Source organism: Perna viridis, chromosome 10 (assembly GCF_037379345.1).
Source record: "Perna viridis isolate PV_CMFRI_1.1 ecotype Kerala chromosome 10, ASM3737934v1, whole genome shotgun sequence".
Classification (NCBI taxonomy): Eukaryota; Metazoa; Mollusca; class Bivalvia; order Mytilida; family Mytilidae; genus Perna; species Perna viridis.
Window position 1 is genome coordinate 24,098,604 of NC_142454.1, and position 17,684 is coordinate 24,116,287.

The 17,684-nt window shown below is 32.0% G+C and overlaps 1 protein-coding gene across 3 annotated transcripts; it reads right to left on the bottom strand.

Moving 5' to 3' along the window:
* Positions 1-1,175: 1,175 nt before the first annotated feature.
* LOC148605055 (thyrotroph embryonic factor-like) lies at positions 1,176-16,503 on the bottom strand. 3 transcript variants are annotated; one of them, XM_088548167.1, is made up of 6 exons: positions 16,320-16,503; positions 13,275-13,601; positions 11,410-11,511; positions 10,383-10,475; positions 6,155-6,237; positions 1,176-5,762 (listed from the first exon to the last, which is right to left on the bottom strand). In XM_088548167.1, the coding sequence occupies exons 1-6, from the start codon at positions 16,408-16,410 to the stop codon at positions 5,526-5,528; spliced, it is 933 nt and encodes a 310-aa protein (XP_088404293.1). In that variant the 5' UTR covers positions 16,411-16,503; the 3' UTR covers positions 1,176-5,525. The 3 variants fall into 3 exon arrangements, with proteins under 3 accessions (XP_088404293.1, XP_088404295.1, XP_088404294.1); XM_088548169.1 differs by lacking the exon at positions 11,410-11,511 and having other exon boundaries at positions 4,921-5,762; XM_088548168.1 differs by lacking the exon at positions 10,383-10,475 and having other exon boundaries at positions 4,921-5,762; positions 16,320-16,502.
* Positions 16,504-17,684: the final 1,181 nt, after the last annotated feature.

Genomic DNA, 17,684 nt, shown 5'->3' on the forward strand with positions numbered 1-17,684 from the left:
AAATTCTAGCGGAAATCAAAAGAATGTAGTCCAGGGACACACACCGGACAGGGATAACAGACACGCACAAGCAACTCGGTATCCACAAAATACTGGGAGCATGGACCAGGTGTACCCGATATGTCTTGCTAGAAGTCAACAACGCGTTTTGATCGGTCTTTAACAAATCAAAATAATTTCACCTTATGTTGACAAATTCTGCAAGTTGTAAAAGAAATGTTATATATCTAGATACATATGTACTCAGACAACTGCTCAAGATGGAACTGGATTGATCTAGTTCCTGTTTACGTTACTTTGTTTCCTAAAATATCACGTTAATTACAGCGCAACTAGAGAATAGAAAAGGTTTATTTCGAAGGCATAAATGAATGTAAATCCGATAGAAACATAATTTAAATATCCATTAAGCAGAGAATGCCACTCATTCTCTAAACATCCCTTTTGTTTTTTTTTTTTGTTTTTTTTTTTTTATTATTTGCACAGGATTCTTTGTTCCCTTGATCACTCTTTGAAAGTTTATTTTGTATATTCATTGGTGAAAATTTGCAGTTCGTTAGTCGTGTTATCTTCTGTGGTAGGGTTGATAAAGGCTTGTCGTTTAATAACATTCTTACTTAAATGAGTGTGTTGTTTTTATTCAATCTGAGTTGCACCTCTCTGTGCGGTGCTTTCATTGCCAATTGACTAGAAGATCAGTTTAAGTATAAACGGGATGATAAACGATTTTAGCACGTTAAATGAAAGTCTTCATCTTTTTTTCTTGGAAACCTGGGGGGTTACCGCTAGTGATATTAACTATCTATATCCACTTGTTTTTTTTGTCCAATCACTGCTATGTGTTAAATGACCTCTTCTGTGTTAAATCTTCGTTATATAAAATGTTTACATAAAATCCTAGACAATTTCCCTGTAAGTCTGTTTACTATGTTGACGTTTTGGGGATAAATATATCCTTACTGTGATTGCCAAGACTCACTTTTTAGTATCATTTCGCTAGCATAACAGTGTATTTAAAAAGTTATGCTTGCTGAATCACCTCATCAATTCTTCTCCTGACGTCCTTTTCAAACTCCCTGATATATAACTTTATCACTTAGCATTAAATTCTATTAATATGGTTTACAGACCAGGAACACACGAGAACGTCAAATTCAAACAAAGAACAAACAACATTTGACTAAAACAGAATTGTATTGTTTTAATTACATATATAAAGTCAACAAATGTACTATATACTTATAAAATCAATGAATTTCAGAATCAAGATCTATAATTCATTATAATATGGTCTTTTATTCATAGTTTTGTATTTCACTTGTAAAGTACAACACAAAAAAAAAGACATGAAAGATAGTATCTTATTTTGTCATAATTTAATAAGAAAACCACCAATCACGATAAATACATTGCCAATAGAGATGTCAAGACTCCCTGAGGTAATTCATTAAGTATAAACCAATGAAAATTTTAAAAAATTTACATCCTTTATAAATTCAATATAGCTTTAGATTAGGAAACTGATCCTTCTAGGTGACTGGGAAATATATATTTTTTTCAAATATATTGACAATAAACTCAAAATGCATAAAAAGCTAAGCTTTAAACTGGAGGGGCTGAAAATCCTCAGAACAAATTATATGAACTTTGAAACTTCATTAAACACTTTAGATAGCCCATTCACAATAAATATTAAGTATAATTATTGTGACTTGTGATGCTATATACACCAGTTTGCTTTTGTCAGTCATTAGACACTTACAAAACATAGTTGACCATTGTAATTAATATCTTAGAATTTAAACCAAAAATAACATGAATTCAAAATGCATACCTAAAGGATGTATTAAGAGTCAGTATCTGTAAGAATCAGGCTGTTAGTGAAACATGGTATGAATAATCTACCATTTCGACAATACAAAATTACTATATATACCATCAAAATCAAAGAATAAAGACAAGATTTTTCAATAAATTTTGCCCAAACGAGTTATAATTACATTGAAATGCACTGCAAATGAACATTTAAAAGTAGATAACTTTGACCAAAAGCTCAATTTTCTAACAATCTTCAATCATATTCAGTGATACAAAGATAAAAAAAATGGTCATTTTATAAAGAGAAGTCTTCTTTGGGTGTAATTATATTGTTATTATCTTGTTTACATGCATGCTTCAGAGTTTTTCCTATTTAGTCTGTTTCTTACAAATACTTAATATCACTTAAATACCCAGTAATGCATTTCTTCAATGCTAAGATAGGCAAATGGTTGAGGTTGAGGGCAAGCTACAGTACACACTTTGACAATCATTACCATTCAATAACAGAAAAAAACATAAAACAGTATATACAACTCAAAACAACTGTATCTAATTGTCATTTATAAATTTATTTAACATTTTTTTTATCCTTTTTTTATACATTTTTTACTATTTTATCCTTTTTTACATCGTTTTTTTTCACATTTTATTAAGACTACACAACTAACAACAATGGCTATCATTGTCATTGTGGTGTTAGTAATACACCAGATACACTACTGTCAACCAACATTATAATTTCTCCACTCTTCATAGTGGAGTCACTCATGTCCCCCACTGTGGCTCCATCAAAGTAAAAACCAGGATGAAATTGCTCAATTTCAATAGTTTTCAATATTTTTTCTGTCCTTAACTGAAATGTTATTAATTTACTAGAGCTATTAGATATACATACCTTTGCATAAGGACAGGGAGAAGTTAATTACTTGCAATTTTTGAAATGGTGACTCCACTGTGGAGAATGGAGACACTGTGACCCAACTCAAAATATCTCCACTGTGGAGAGTGGAGAAATTAAAATTTGTGTTTACAGTAGTGTGTATCACAATTAAAATATATTATGGTCATAACTGTGGAGAGTGGAGAAATTAAAATTTGTGTTTACAGTAGTGTGTATCACAATTAAAATATATCATGGTCATTCTAATAAGACAAGGATATATGCATTTTACTCATAGAAAGAAAAGTGAAAATTGTACTAATAGTCATGTTTATAGGGTACCAACTTCCACATATAAAACATAGTTCTATATATAACAGAATGTATTACTTTATATTAACACTGTATATTAATTGTCTCCATCTGCAGTATAACAAAAAGGTTAAAAGACTTCAAATTTAGAAATTTTTGCAATTTATTATTGCAAAATGCATGTAATACAATTTGATTACATGATTACAATAGCAATACACAAAACTTTTTTGAGTTTTTACTTGAGCAGGGTTTTCATGGATGTTGATAAAAAATCACAATTAGGGGAAAATGGGAAAAATGCGATAATAAATGTACAAAATTACTTCCGAATCTACCATAGTTATATGAAGGTAACCAATTTAAAGTTGATAAAGATAATACTTTTAAAGTATTTCATTCATTGGCACCAGTTTCCAAGCTTTCCAGGAAAAATGTCAGTTCATAGATTTTTAATTTGTGGATTTTGATAACTCAATCATACAACTGAAAGAGTCATTTCCTGTTTGTTCGTAAACAAATTTTGTAGATTGTCATACTAATGAAATCATGAAAAATGATACCCTACAAAAAATGACACTTTCACAGTATACAGATCAAGGTTAAAATACATACATTAATGCCCAAACAATCATTCTAATATGAGCTGTACAATAACAATATATGGGAACATATTTACATGTATAAGTGCATGTCATTGCAACAATTTAGGTAATACTTTCTACAGCTGATGTATTATAACTGCAACAACATCATATTTTTCTTTCAATGCACAAAATACATTTGATGGAATGAAGTCATTTACTTATTTAATATGTTTGAGACAAACTTTTCCTTACCTCGATTAACTTTTTTTCTTTTTGGAAAGTATGTATTTATATGGCTCATTCAATAATCTTTTGTGAGAATACTAGCCATAGGAGAAATTGGATGATCATGTTCCCAAATGACATTGATAGAAATTCAAACATTTTCATTTAAACATGCAAATGTCTTAATCCCACTCTTAACCCTTATTATACAAATATTGCTTTCAAAAATACGTTCAAATGGAAACAAATTTCAAAATTATTTTCAAGGTCATTAAAACTAGCTTGATTTTGTTCAAATTCAATTGTTTAGTACAATGAGAAAGTTTTTTGACAGAATGGTCAAGACTTTATATACATGTAACACTGACAGTGGATATATAACTGTGTACCCGTATAACACCAAACTTCAACAGAAAGATATTGCACCTAGGATGTATCTGATGACCTTCCTATGATTTTCTAACCCTTATTTTAGCAGTGAAATTACCAACTGTGACTTGAAACGTCATCCATAGATTTCTGCATGACTAAAATGAAGATTTGTAAGATGTACCAAACCTCCTTCCTCTTTACTGAATCAAATTGGTCACCCCGATAACCTCATGGACTTCAATACAGAAACTGTAATGGTCCTCAAAAGGATTCGGATTAGAAATATTTTAAAATATTGTATAAAACATTTTCACACTTTTTTCCCAATAGCATAGACTCCAGGTCCCTTCTCTGTAACAGTAAGAAAATCAATGCCTTTTTAAAGGAATCTAGCAAGAAAGAACCCTTATTGAACATCATTCTTAAGATATTTGACAACAGTCAGAAAATATTTAAGATAATATTGTAAACCATAGTAATTTGTTTAAATCCAGAATTTGGTATAGTTAGATGAAACTGTTGGAAATACAAATAGTTTAATTTGTAATAAACAACTTAAGTTAGAAATATCTAATAACATTGTGAAAACCTAAAAACAATCACTACATTGACAATATTATGTCTGAAACAAATCTAAAAAAAACTTATCTTTTCTTACTTTAACAAGTCCTAAGTGCAACACAATGAAGTTTATGTATGAGCAAATATATAACTATTGTGACAGACAAGGTAAACAAACATTTTATTAACAATACATGAAACTTATCAACATACTACAAATTGTGTAACGAGTACAGTATGTCAAAACTTGTTCACTATACAATTTGGAGGAAAGCATTGGGGAGGGGGGTAATAATATCTTTCAAATAAACCATATTTTTAATACGTACATGTTTACTGTACACGTCAAAAAAGACAGTAAAAAGATTTGAAATGCAAGCAATTTAAAGAAGTTTTTAAAAGATGGTATAATATGTCATAGAAGAATTAGGCCAATGCTGTAATTCAGTAAAATAAAGCTGCATAGACTTAAGAAATGCAATAACTAAAGAAAGACCAGGACACAATAGAAAGAGATAACATATATTTGTCATTATTTTAAAAGAAATTAGCATTTTTTTATATCAAAGTAAGGTAAGTACATCCACCCCTCATACCTCCCATCTAAATTGCTACATAACAGTTGTAGCAGCTGTAATTGGATATATCTGACAAACTTAACAATAGAACAGAAAAATTTTACACCATTTTTTGTCAAAGTATCTAGTCTTTCAAGTATTTCTCTCTGCCTCCTTCATGAACAACACAGAAATGAATAATTTGTGTCCCTATGTCTTCAACTTCTCCTGTGCTTCCTCAAGCGACTTTTTCAATGAGGAATTTTCTTTTTTCAGTTTTTGTATTTCTGCCGTGAGTGTATGATTACATTTTTCAAGGTAGGCTGCTCGCATTGCAATCTGATTTTCTTTCACACGTCTAGCATCACGTGATCGTTTGGCTGCAATGTTATTCTTCTTGCGTCTACACCAGTATTTGTCATCTTTCTGCTCATCTGGGACAAACACCTGAAAAAATCCAATTCAATATACAACATGACTACAAAAGTTTATTTCGTTTTACTATATAGTAATAAATAGAGTAGAAAATCTAGAAAACACAATCCTGCAATACACAAAAATATACACCTGTAATTGCATGGACAATTGGTATGACAAGAACTTGATCATTCCAAAATTGACACCAATAATACTGCATTGTTGTCAAGTGTCAACATGATATGGCAACTGTCAGTGTCAATAAGTCTTATGCTCACAAAAAGTGACTGACATGGAAAAAAATTAGACTCTCAACCTTACTTCTAGGCCAACTTAACTTTTTAGTATTTGATACTGCACTTTTTATGATCAAAGACAAAACTACAAAATTTAAATAATCATCAAAGACATGTCATATTTACCTTCCGAGACTTCTTGATCATAGGTTGAGGTTTCAATTCATCTTCAGAGAATTTTCTTGACTTTGGGTCAAAGGTCTCTTCACCTTTAAACAAAAAAGATATATTTAAGATTAATTATACTTTGCAGAGAGTTTTTAATATTAAATATGGGGCACGCAATATGTCATACATCAAAGGATAACTTCAGAAGGCATCACAGGAAGAAAAAATAACAAGTCTGGTAAAAATAAACATGTATTTGGGGCAGGTCAAATCAAATGTTTGGTAATTGCTAATTTTAATCTAAGAAAGTCCAGACCAACATTTCTATTTCTGTCCATATAAAAAATCTCTTAGATCTTGTAAATATATGTAACAATAGGACAATATTAATATTAGTCACATCACTGTATGCTGTACATTCAGTAATTATTGCACTCTTTATTTATGCACATTATACAGTAAGATCACAGTTTTTTATATTCATGGCTGAGAAAAAAAATTTGAGCTATTTTTTTTCCAAATCTTGGCTAATAAAACAGTTGATGCCATAATGTTTCATTAACTGTTCCAATAAGTAATCTTGGCAATAATATCTGAATTCACAAGTACATACATGTATACCTTAATGTTAAGGCCAGTCATTATGATTGTTAACCCTGGTATACATTGTTCAAGTGATAAGGTAGGCATGCATGAACAAATTATTCATATCAATTATTTTAGCCAACATGCTGTTGATTGGATAACAACCTACCCAATTTATTGCGTGTGTCTTTGAATACTGAAACTGCATATTTATTTCTCTTCTTATAGTTTTTCTGCATGTTTGTCATGGAACTAATATTTGAAGGTAGACATGCATGAACGAAATTATTCATATCAACATGCTGTTGATTGTATAACAACACATTCAATTTTGTGTGTTTGTTTTTGAATACTGTAACAGCATATTTATTTCTCTTCTTTTAGAGTTTTTCTGCATGTTTGTCATGAAACTAATATTCGAAGGTAGACATGCATGAGCAAAATTATTCATATCAACATGCTGTTGATTGTATAACAGCCCATTCAATTTTTTGTGTGTGTTTTTGAATACTGAAACTGCATATTTATTTCTCTTCTTTCAGAGTTTTTCTGTATGTTTGTCATGGAACATATATTTGAAGGAAGACATGCAAGAACTAAATTATTCATGTCAACATGCTGTTGATTGTATAACAACCCATTCAATTTCTTTTGTGTTTTTGAATACAGAAACTGCATATTTTATTTCTCTTCTAGTTTTTCTGTGTGTGTGTCGGGGAACTAGTATTTTCAGCCTGACATGTACACAATTTATATTGTAAATGAAGTTAGAACAAAGTATTTATATAGAATGGTGAAATATGATGAAGTCATTCAATGTTGAATGTCATGAATATCACACTTAAAAATCCATTACATGTAACTTGGTTAATTATGCAAGGTATATGACTGAATGTAAAATTACATGAACAAATGGCAGAAAAGAATTGAAAAGAGTCGAACATGTAGAAATTTAAAAACTGATTTGTAAAATTTAATAGGCATGCTAATAAAAGCCATTTGTATAAATCAGTTTTGATGTGTTAGATGGTTTGACCCTTTCAGATTTTTAAGGCTGATAAATATACAAAACATGAGGCTCCCAGGAGCCTGAATTGCTCGCCTGGTTAAAGTTTGTCTTTCAAGAGTAATAAATTTAACAAGAAGATGTCCAACAATTTTAACTCAAGAAGACTTTAGTAGGACTTATCATAAGGATCATTTCAGCAATTGAAAGAGTTTGACTAAACCTAACAGTTTTGAGATATATGCTAAAAACTACTGTCTGACCACTATGTTCTATTTTTAGTAATGGGGGCCTTATTTTTTGACAAATCAAAAATCCCTACATCAGTTCTATGCAAGATATACCAAGAAACATTCATACCAAATTTGGTTCCAATTGGTCAAGAAGTGTCAGAAGAGAAGATTTTTGAAAGAAATAACATTAAAAATAGCACAAATAATTGAAAAAGGGCAACTCCAATATGGCTTAACAGATTAAAACCAAAACTTGATCAGAGATAGATCTCATCATGTTGAACACTTAACCCGATGTCAGAATTTAGCTATAACTAACAGTTTTGGAGATATACGTGAAAAACTACTGTCTGACCCCTGTTCCACTTTTAGTAACGACAGCCATGTTTTTCGACGAATCAAAAATCACAAGATCTGTTCTATGCAGGATACCCCAAGGAACATTAATAACAAGTTTGGTTCTAATCAGTCAAGTAGTTTCAGAGGAGAAGAGTTTTGTACAATTGTTAGCGACGACGACAGACAATGACGACCGACACCAAGTGATGGCAATAGCTCATGTGGCCTTTGGTCAGGTGAGCTAAAAATACTAGGGCTATAGATTTTCCTTGTGGTGTTCAGTCTTGTTAAGATGAATGTACAATGATCTCCCCTGACTGAACTTTATGCACTTACAACAAATTTACCTTCCACAGTAAAGATGAGATATCTATATTTGTTGAACATTTAACTTTTTATAAATTATCCAAAAGAAATATAAAGCATTCAATTATCCTGTTTTAATCTTCTAAGCTCTTGTAATTTTTTCATGGTTTATATTGTGAGAAACCTGAATAAACTAGAAACCAGACCTCTTTTGAAGTCTCAGGATTATAAACTTAACAAATACCATAACAGAAAAAAAAACTTTGTTTATGATCAAGGGGTTTGTTTAGACCAATTTCACCATAGTAACAAGTAAGGGTACATTTTAAATTCAGATGGACACATGATCTCTTCATTTAAAATGTACACGAAATATGTTATGTTTGAGTTGCTCCTTTTTCAACCTGATTTCACAATACAAATGTAAGTTACAATTTAAGGAGGTAGACCTAGGGTAAGGGACACAACGCTTTCAAATCACAGGAACTTTTGTATTGAGCATTTTACATCATTCTAAAGTAACTTGGACTGATTTCATTCTGTTTCAAAGGAAAGCTTGAAAGGCTTTGGTAAAACTGAATATGATACATACATGTATCACTGATTTCAAGAGTTAAATGTATGTCCCTTACCCTAGGTCTACCTCCTTAAGTCATATGACTGAGGCCAAGAAAAAATATATGTCAGTTTAAAGTTACACTAGACGAAAAATAGGGAAGGTAATGTAGGTACATGTATGTTTTATTTTATTTTTTTTAAATCATTTATATTTGTAATATAGATACTTATGAAAGGATTTCTTGAATTTAAAAGTGCTTATTTAAAAAAAAAACCGATAGTTTAGAAGTGTTTCATAAATAAAAAAAAATACCAAAAAAATGTGAAAGGGTATGCAGAAAAGATAGAGTGAACAGACAATTTCTTTTCTCTGCCCTGACATAAAATCCGGTACATATCAACTTCCAGGCTTATTATAACCATTGTGATGGCTACTGTGTAATTATTATACATGTATCCTGAAGTGATATACATGTAAGTAGCGGGTTTCCATGACTACTGGACAAGACTTATTTTATTTTGTATAAACATTTTCAGAAAAAAAATATACTTCTAAATCACAAACAAGTACCTGATTGTGTGAAAATCATGAGACATATTTCACAGCATTCAATCTCAATGACCTACATGTATTGAAGTGATTCATATGTAAACCTGAAAGCAGCATTTCCTGTTTTAAAAGTTAATTTTTGAACCAGCATGCTCCTGACAAGAGCACAACACTAATGTTTTTCATAGGTTTCTAGGAAGGGATGTGTAAGTTGGCCAATGTGTTTCAGGGGTTCAAATTAAATTAGCACATCATGACTACAAAAGTTGGTATCATATGGTCCATAGAATTTTTTTAATGTAGGTAAGTCAATAATACATGTATATCTAAAGTCTACTTTACTGGCCATATGCTTTAATCACATCTCAAAACACAGAATGCATAAATTTGAAGTACATGTGTACATCTATTTTGTCAATTTAATGACTGCTTAGGCGAAATAAATTTTGATCAGCAAACTTAATTTTTGTATTTTAATTGAGAATTTGACAAAGGTTCTCTCCAATCATCAATTCCTGCATTGAAAATGGCGAAGTCTGATTTTGCGTTCAAAGGACTGAAAGGTTCAGGAGGTTTCATATCCCAAAATGGACGGATAAAAAAAATATCTAAAATGTCCTTGAACTTGACTTTGACGAATTTGAACCCCTGTAATTGGTACTTGTTTACCTGGAACATTGACCAAATCTTGTTCCCCTTCGTCTATTTCAAAATCTACAATTACATGTAAGTCAGGGGAACGCTGCTCTTCATTCTGTTGTACTAAAATACAGGAAGGTCAAAGATTAAAGTCAAAATGAAACAGCACCAATACTAACCTCTACATGTACCGAAACGAAATACTATCAAAACACATGGATAAGAAGTATTCATGTCACGCATGCTAATGATTCAAGTTGTTCAATCTGGAAGATTGAAATTTCTCCCGATTCATTCATATTCTGAATTTGGTTAAATTTTATTATGCATGTGCATTGAACACTAAATACCCATGAAAATGTTAATAGCAAAGTTTGGTACAAAATTGTGAGATTGTCTAGACATTATCATCATTCTCAGGCATAAAATCAAATAGGTGCACTCAACTGACATCAATAACTTTTTTTAAGAAAAGTTTAAAATTAACTTGGTAGTGAACAACTTTTAATGGTTGGTTACATACAAATGTACTAAACAGAAATAAAGACACATAAAATTTTTTTAAAGGTTTTTAAATCTGAGAGTGCTTAGCTGTGCATGAGAAAAATGTTGACTCTTGACATAATGTAAGAACATGAATTATTAGAGCTAAAACACAAATGCCTTTCCATTCACAATAGTAAAATTCCCTCTACCTTGGCATGATTTTTTCTTTTATGTAATAAATGTAAAGTGAAAATGTTTTAAAACTAAAGTCTTGTAAAGTTCTTTGTCTAAGCTCTAACAATCATAAAGCAGTTCATATAGGCTGTGTCATTCAGGTCTGCATTCATAAAAATACAGAAAGTTCACCTGTTTTAAAAACATAATTTATGAATATTTACAATGTACATACATTGTATATGTACCATCTGTCTTACTATTAAGAACAAGGTTTAACATGCATAAAATCATATGTCAACACGACCTGTGTGGTATCGTTCAACGTGACACCTCTACATGTATATGAACTGCTTTATTCATGAGTGAACAAATTCTTTGAAGAAGGCAAACTGACCTGGTACAGTTGCCAAGGCAACCTCCTGTTCAGAGATCTTGAACTCAACACTTATATTTACAGGACTTCCACACTCAGCATCTCCCTTACTATTACCTTGCCCTAAAAATTAATACCAGGACTTGTAAACACATCAATAAAGGCTCCCTGAAACTCAAATGCCCTACGTATTACACTATCAATTTCTAACATTAAATGCAGCAGTAAAAAATCAAGGAAACCAAGATTCTAGCGGAAATCAAAAGAATGTAATCCTGGGACAAAGACCAGACATGGAAAACAGACAAAACACGACAAAGAATATAAAGTAACTAAAATAATACATACATGTACAAAGAAACAAAAGTAAATCAGAAACTAGGACTCCACTAAAAAATGGGAACATGGACTAGGTGCACTAAAACTAAGCTGGTAGACCAGACCATATTTTTGTTTAAAATTTTCTATATGTTTCTATATGTTCTAAACTTTACCAAAAAAGTTTGGTAGCCATCTCAAAACCTACATGTACACAAAATGTACATGTACATTGTAGTAGCCATGGGTTATTGGGCAACTGTTTATTTTTATCCCTGAAATGGCTGATCTTTTTGGCCCTGAGTTTTTAAACATAAGTTTGGTGTGTATTGAGACAACAGTCTCCTACATTTGCGAACAAACCGGTACTTAATTGTCTAACCATGAAATTTACAAATCCACAAAATGTTTGGCTTAAACAAATCATGCAAAAACACCCTGCGATAAATTCTGAACATAAATAGTGCTGTAAAATATTGAGCTTTAAAACTCGTAGATTTTCTGACCGACTTAAGTTCATGAAAAGCTTCCATAAAATCAATAGCCATCATTCTAATTAAGATCAGAAACATAGATCATGAAGAGTAATGGATTAAAATCAATGCTTTACAACCATATATTTAGTTAAGCACCACATTCACCATGCATTGGCATCAATTTCGAGTAAAGAGTGTAAAAAGTGAATACCAGACACCTGTTGACACCTAAATCAATGTACATGTATAGCAACTACTGTTTTTAAGTACACATCCAATACAGTAATCATCACATGTTCATTTGTGAAATACATGTAAATGTAACAATTAATATGTAAATCTAATGAAAGAGTAATCAAGGAAACCAAGACTCTAGTAGAAAGCAAAGGAATGTAATCCAGAGACAAAGACCAGACATGGAAAACAAAGGAATGTAATCCAGAGACAAAGACCAGACATGGAAAACAAACATACAAAACAAAATATATAAAATAACCAAACTAATAGGTACAAAGCAACGAAAGTAAATGAGCAACTTGGGCTCCATTAAAAACTGAGAGCATGGACCAAGTGCACCTGTAGGATAAGCTTCCTCTGCTTTTCTAAAAACACTTCAGAGTTGCTCAAAAAGGTAAATAAATGAAAAAAATCCCTATGTATGTATGAAAATGCAATTACTACAAATAGTATCCAATCAGTACAAAGCAAAATCATGAGTCTTAGGAATAGTAAATGTATAACATGTACAATTAAATCAGTAATCAGTACATACATGTACAAATGTATGTGTAGGACATAGATAGTCATTGGAAGTGTGCATTTTTTTTTACAAACAACATACATGTAGTACATGTTCATGTAAATTTACAAGTAATACTTGTGTATATCCAAAAGTAAAGTTGCCTAACCTTAGAACTACTGACCTTGACGCACTGTCATTTTACATGTACAAATGTACATGTAGCTTACTTTCATGTTGGGAACTTAATTATGGACACGCATGTACTCTATAGCCATCCCTTTCCCAGAACATTTTTCCCCCTAATGATGAAGAACATGTTCATGTAGAGGCAATAAAAATTGACAGTTTACCTGTAACAGCTTCTTCAAGGGAGACAACCTCTGAAACAGGGCTCTGTGGAGTGGACAATGACTGTGTACTATCAGGCTCTGTAGGCTTTGGTGAGGTTACTTTAACAGGCAGATCAGTACTTGATTTATCACTACCATTTGAATTTTCATTTAAATCAACTGGTATGCCATTTTCTGATAGAAACTCGTCTAAGTCCATGTATTCCAAACTGATATCACCATCCGATGTGAAGTCTGAGGCACTCCATAAATTTGGACCCAAAAATGCAGATGTTGGGTCAAAAGTAGGGGACATGCTGCCCTTCTCTTTCTTTGTATTTCCACCATCTGAAAAAACAAAGTACATTGTACTACGTGTATGCTTATATTTGGATGTCTTGACATATACACAAATGTATACACATTGTACCAATACATGTATTCTAAACAAATGAAATTGTAATGTGTATAATCAGTGTTTTCATTTTGGAACAGGCAGGAGGCCAATCTGCATGCTTCAAACATCTGTCTGGCCAATTCAAAAAGTTACGTATTAATAGAATAGTCCTGTTTACATAAATCAACATTTGGCCTTTTAGGAGAAAAAAATAGTGAAAACACTGTATAATAATTGCTGTTTCGAATTGAACTGGTGATTGGTGTTTTATGATTAGGGCGCTTTGAAAGGATGAAAAATTCTTCTCCCATCTTCAAAAACAAAAAATTTATTTTCAAAATCATGAAAATGTTTATCATACATGTAAAACCAATTTTAAATGGTTATAAATCTCCTAAGGTTTCTCTTGCAAAATTGAATTCCCTGTGAAATATATTTCAGAGGCATAAAAATCAAACAAAGCTTTTTTAAAGCATATTAAAACTGCACAGATCAATGATTTGGCACATACAAATGGCAGTTTTTTCAGACCTGACCTTAAGGAGGTAGACCTGGGGTAAGGGACACAACTCTTAAAAATCATTGGAACGTTTGTATTCATCATTTAACAAGAATCTCACGTAAGCATAAAAGTAACTTGGACTGATTCCATTCTGTTTCAAATGAAAGCTTGAAAAACTTTAGTGAAATTGAATGCGATACAATCATACATGTGTATCACTGATTTCATGAGCCCCGTGCAGGTCCAGGTGTTAAAAGAATAGGCATGCAGCAGCGCTAAGCTTGTTGTAAAAGGCGACTAAATAGTGTTCCAAAACCTAGCCGGGGGCTAGGCGCTCTGCCCACAGAGCAACTGGGATGTGTGCCCCAGGTGGTGGAATGGGGGTACCCCTGGTGTGTTACATGCTGGGGTTGTCAGGCTAATACGGAAAACCTGACCGCAAACCATAGTGGTGCACCATGTTGGGAAAGATGCCACGTTCCTTGCACGTTAAAGAACCCTGCTGTGGTATTCGATAGGAGTAGGAACCTTTGCGCTCAGCCACAGGAGGCTAAATTGCCTGACCTTACCCATGCCTCCCTCTTTCTAGTGGCAATCAAAATTTGTCAACCCTATTATCCTTGTGTCCTGTCCCTTTTTTTTTTTCATTTCATCATCATTTCATGTTCATTTTTTCATCCATTTCATGTTCATCATCTAAATAAAGTTGAAATATTGCTGCTCGGACGTTAAACCCCAACAATCAATCAACCTGATTTCATGAGTTATGTCCCTTACCCTAGGTCTACCTCCTTAAGTCTTATACTCGTTCTAGTAGCAAGTGCCACGCAGCGGTGTGAGCTCTACCGTTATTATGTGTACTTTCTAAATTTCCCTTAAGATTCCCTAATATACTAACGAAAACAGTCATGTCCCGGAAGTAAAAAAAAGTGACTGTCTTTAAGGAGAAAATTCATCATTTCCTTCAATCAAACAAATATAAAAATATATGTTAAGATTATGTTTCAGTAAAAATAAATATATCTTTTCCGATAGTTTTCAAGTCATTCTCTAATTTGTTTTACTTATTTAAAGAAGTGAATGTTACGTTTATGAAAACTTTGGGAAACATGTGGTCGTACATGTATCTCTGCTGTTCCATTGTTGCTGTTGTCAAGAGCCTAATCCGCCTCGGAAAAAAATATAACTCAGATTATATTATCAAAATCGAAGCATAGCTTTTCTAAGATAGGAAAGGCAATCATTTTCTCGTTTGGAATTTGCAGCTGTCGTCATAATTTTCTTTACGTCACATGATATGTGTAAAATATTCCCACCATTCGTGGAGAACTGTAATATTTCCGGTATCTGTACAGATTGATCTGACAGGCCAAAACTGAAAAGGATGTTGCTAGAGATGCCCTTAAGGGATAAAAAATGTTAAGTATTGCGAAATGCTATAAAGTTATTGACCATTTTGCAGCAAGGGGGTATGCTCATAGGGTTGTTATTTTTGGGAAAAACATTGTTCAAGTTATTCATTTATTGAAAAAAAAACCATTAATTAACAAGACAGATTTTCAAATAGAAACATTGATTTTGCTTGCTGCTAAAATGTAAATAAAAATATTGCACTTGCGAAGCAAACATTTTCATCCAGGTCGACCCCCGACCCCCCCCCCTCTTTGTCTATTATTTTTACGAGTCTAGCACAGACGGTACATGTATAGTAAAGCTAACGGTGTTCGCTTATTTCGGCAATGCCTACCTCATATTAACATTAGTAATGTGGAAATCGACAAGCAAATATTTCAAACAAAAAATATACATGCGTATGTCGCTGACCATTCCGTATATATTTTGCCACAAAAAATATACAAGTTATAATATACATGTACATGATAATGAAAACAAATACAAGTACATACGTATCTGAGTGATGGTCAAGGACAAGGCCTGAAGGGTCACAAGATATGATTCGGTTTAAAATATTTTTATTATCCATTTGCATTAAATGTGGAACCAATACAAATAAGGAATCGATGAACCTTTTCAAATAGATATCATCTTCAATAAAAGAAAACAAAATATTTTAACGTCAAGCGGGACCTGTTACACAACACCCAGGTCACAAGGCTAGAACTAGAAGGCCATCATCTTTACGTGCTTTAAAAAGTTTAGATTTTACCTTTGTTGAGCTGTGGTGGATTTTGCAGAATTGGATTTTCAAGTAAATCCTTCAGGCTATAGCTAGTATGTCCAATTCCAAACAGCGACATTTTAGCGACGGTTTACAACTGAACCGAGTAATACCTTCTGTTTACGTTAAAATGCCCACGCACGTTACTCGCCATGCATTTATGGTCTATTAACCAATCAGATTTGATTATTTCGATCAACACTACTGGTACCTTGACAGGTGCTCGCTTACAATGTAGAGCCATGGAATAGCAGAAAAAAAATCCTTTACGATGAGGATCAGAACAAGGACACAAATCCCAATTTAGCACTTCTCCATTGTGTGTTTTTGATGTTTGATCTGTAATAGAGATTTATAGTGCCCAAAAGAAAATTCTATAAATAAAACCACGTTGTTTAGCATGTGTTTTGGTCAGTAGCCGGTCAGTTGACCAGAAATTTGACATTGACATTGGTGATTTCAATTTAAGTCCTTGTCATTAAGTAGTACATGTCACCATATAGGAGAGTTCGCCAATCTCATTAGTGATGTCATATTCACTAATTTGCATATCATTAAGTGTCAAATTGGTTGGCAAATAATTAACTAAATAAACAATTGACAATTTCATGATTAGAATCCCAATTTTCAAAACTTTATAACTTTGTTATTTAATATCCAATTTTGGTTCTGTTAAATGTTTCATTCAGATAAAATAATTCATATTATGTATGTGAATTTCTAACTGTTGTACTTGAAAAAATAAATTTGTAGTGATATTTATATGTAAACCTCTGTATTTGTATAAAATTATAATTAAAATCTTATGTGCATACAGTATAATTACTGAATATTTCTTTAAAAATTCCATGGATAAAAAGAATTTTATTTGCAATGTTGGGAACCAAAGAATTTTTCAATTATATTTAAAAATGAAAAAGTTATGATGATTTAAAGTTGATACCCTATGCCACTCGATGAATTTTTTGCCAACCAAAACCAAATCACAGGTAAGTGATGACATCACGAAGAACTCTCCTATAAGTATCTGCTGGAAAATTATTTAAATCGCGTGTATGTAAAATATTATTGAAGAAAATCATGCATACAGTTGCATATATGTGCTCCCCTCATGCATTTGATTACAACTTATCTTTATTTTCTGTTCTTTGTTTGTTCATAATTAATTTATTTGTTTGGTTTTTTTTTTTTTTGTTTTCTGTATGTGTGTGTTTTGTTTTGTTTTTATTTTTATTTTTGTTTTTGTTTAATTGTTTTCTTCTTCTTTCCTTTAAATTTTAAACTTCATTTTATTCTTATAGTTTCTGATTTTGGTTTGATTTGTTTAGTAGTTTCATTTTGTTTTGCAAATCA

What these genes read in the sequence shown, in the direction of transcription:
- LOC148605055 (XM_088548167.1), bottom strand. Translation starts at nt 16,410, where the DNA reads ATGTCGCTGTTTGGAATTGGACATACTAGCTATAGCCTGAAGGATTTA. An exon ending in TGCCTTGGCAACTGTACCAG is followed by an intron (nt 10,476 to 11,409) that starts GTCAGTTTGCCT and finishes CCTGTATTTTAG; the next exon opens with TACAACAGAATGAAGAGCAG. An exon ending in AGATTTGGTCAATGTTCCAG is followed by an intron (nt 6,238 to 10,382) that starts GTAAACAAGTAC and finishes TTTTGTTTAAAG; the next exon opens with GTGAAGAGACCTTTGACCCA.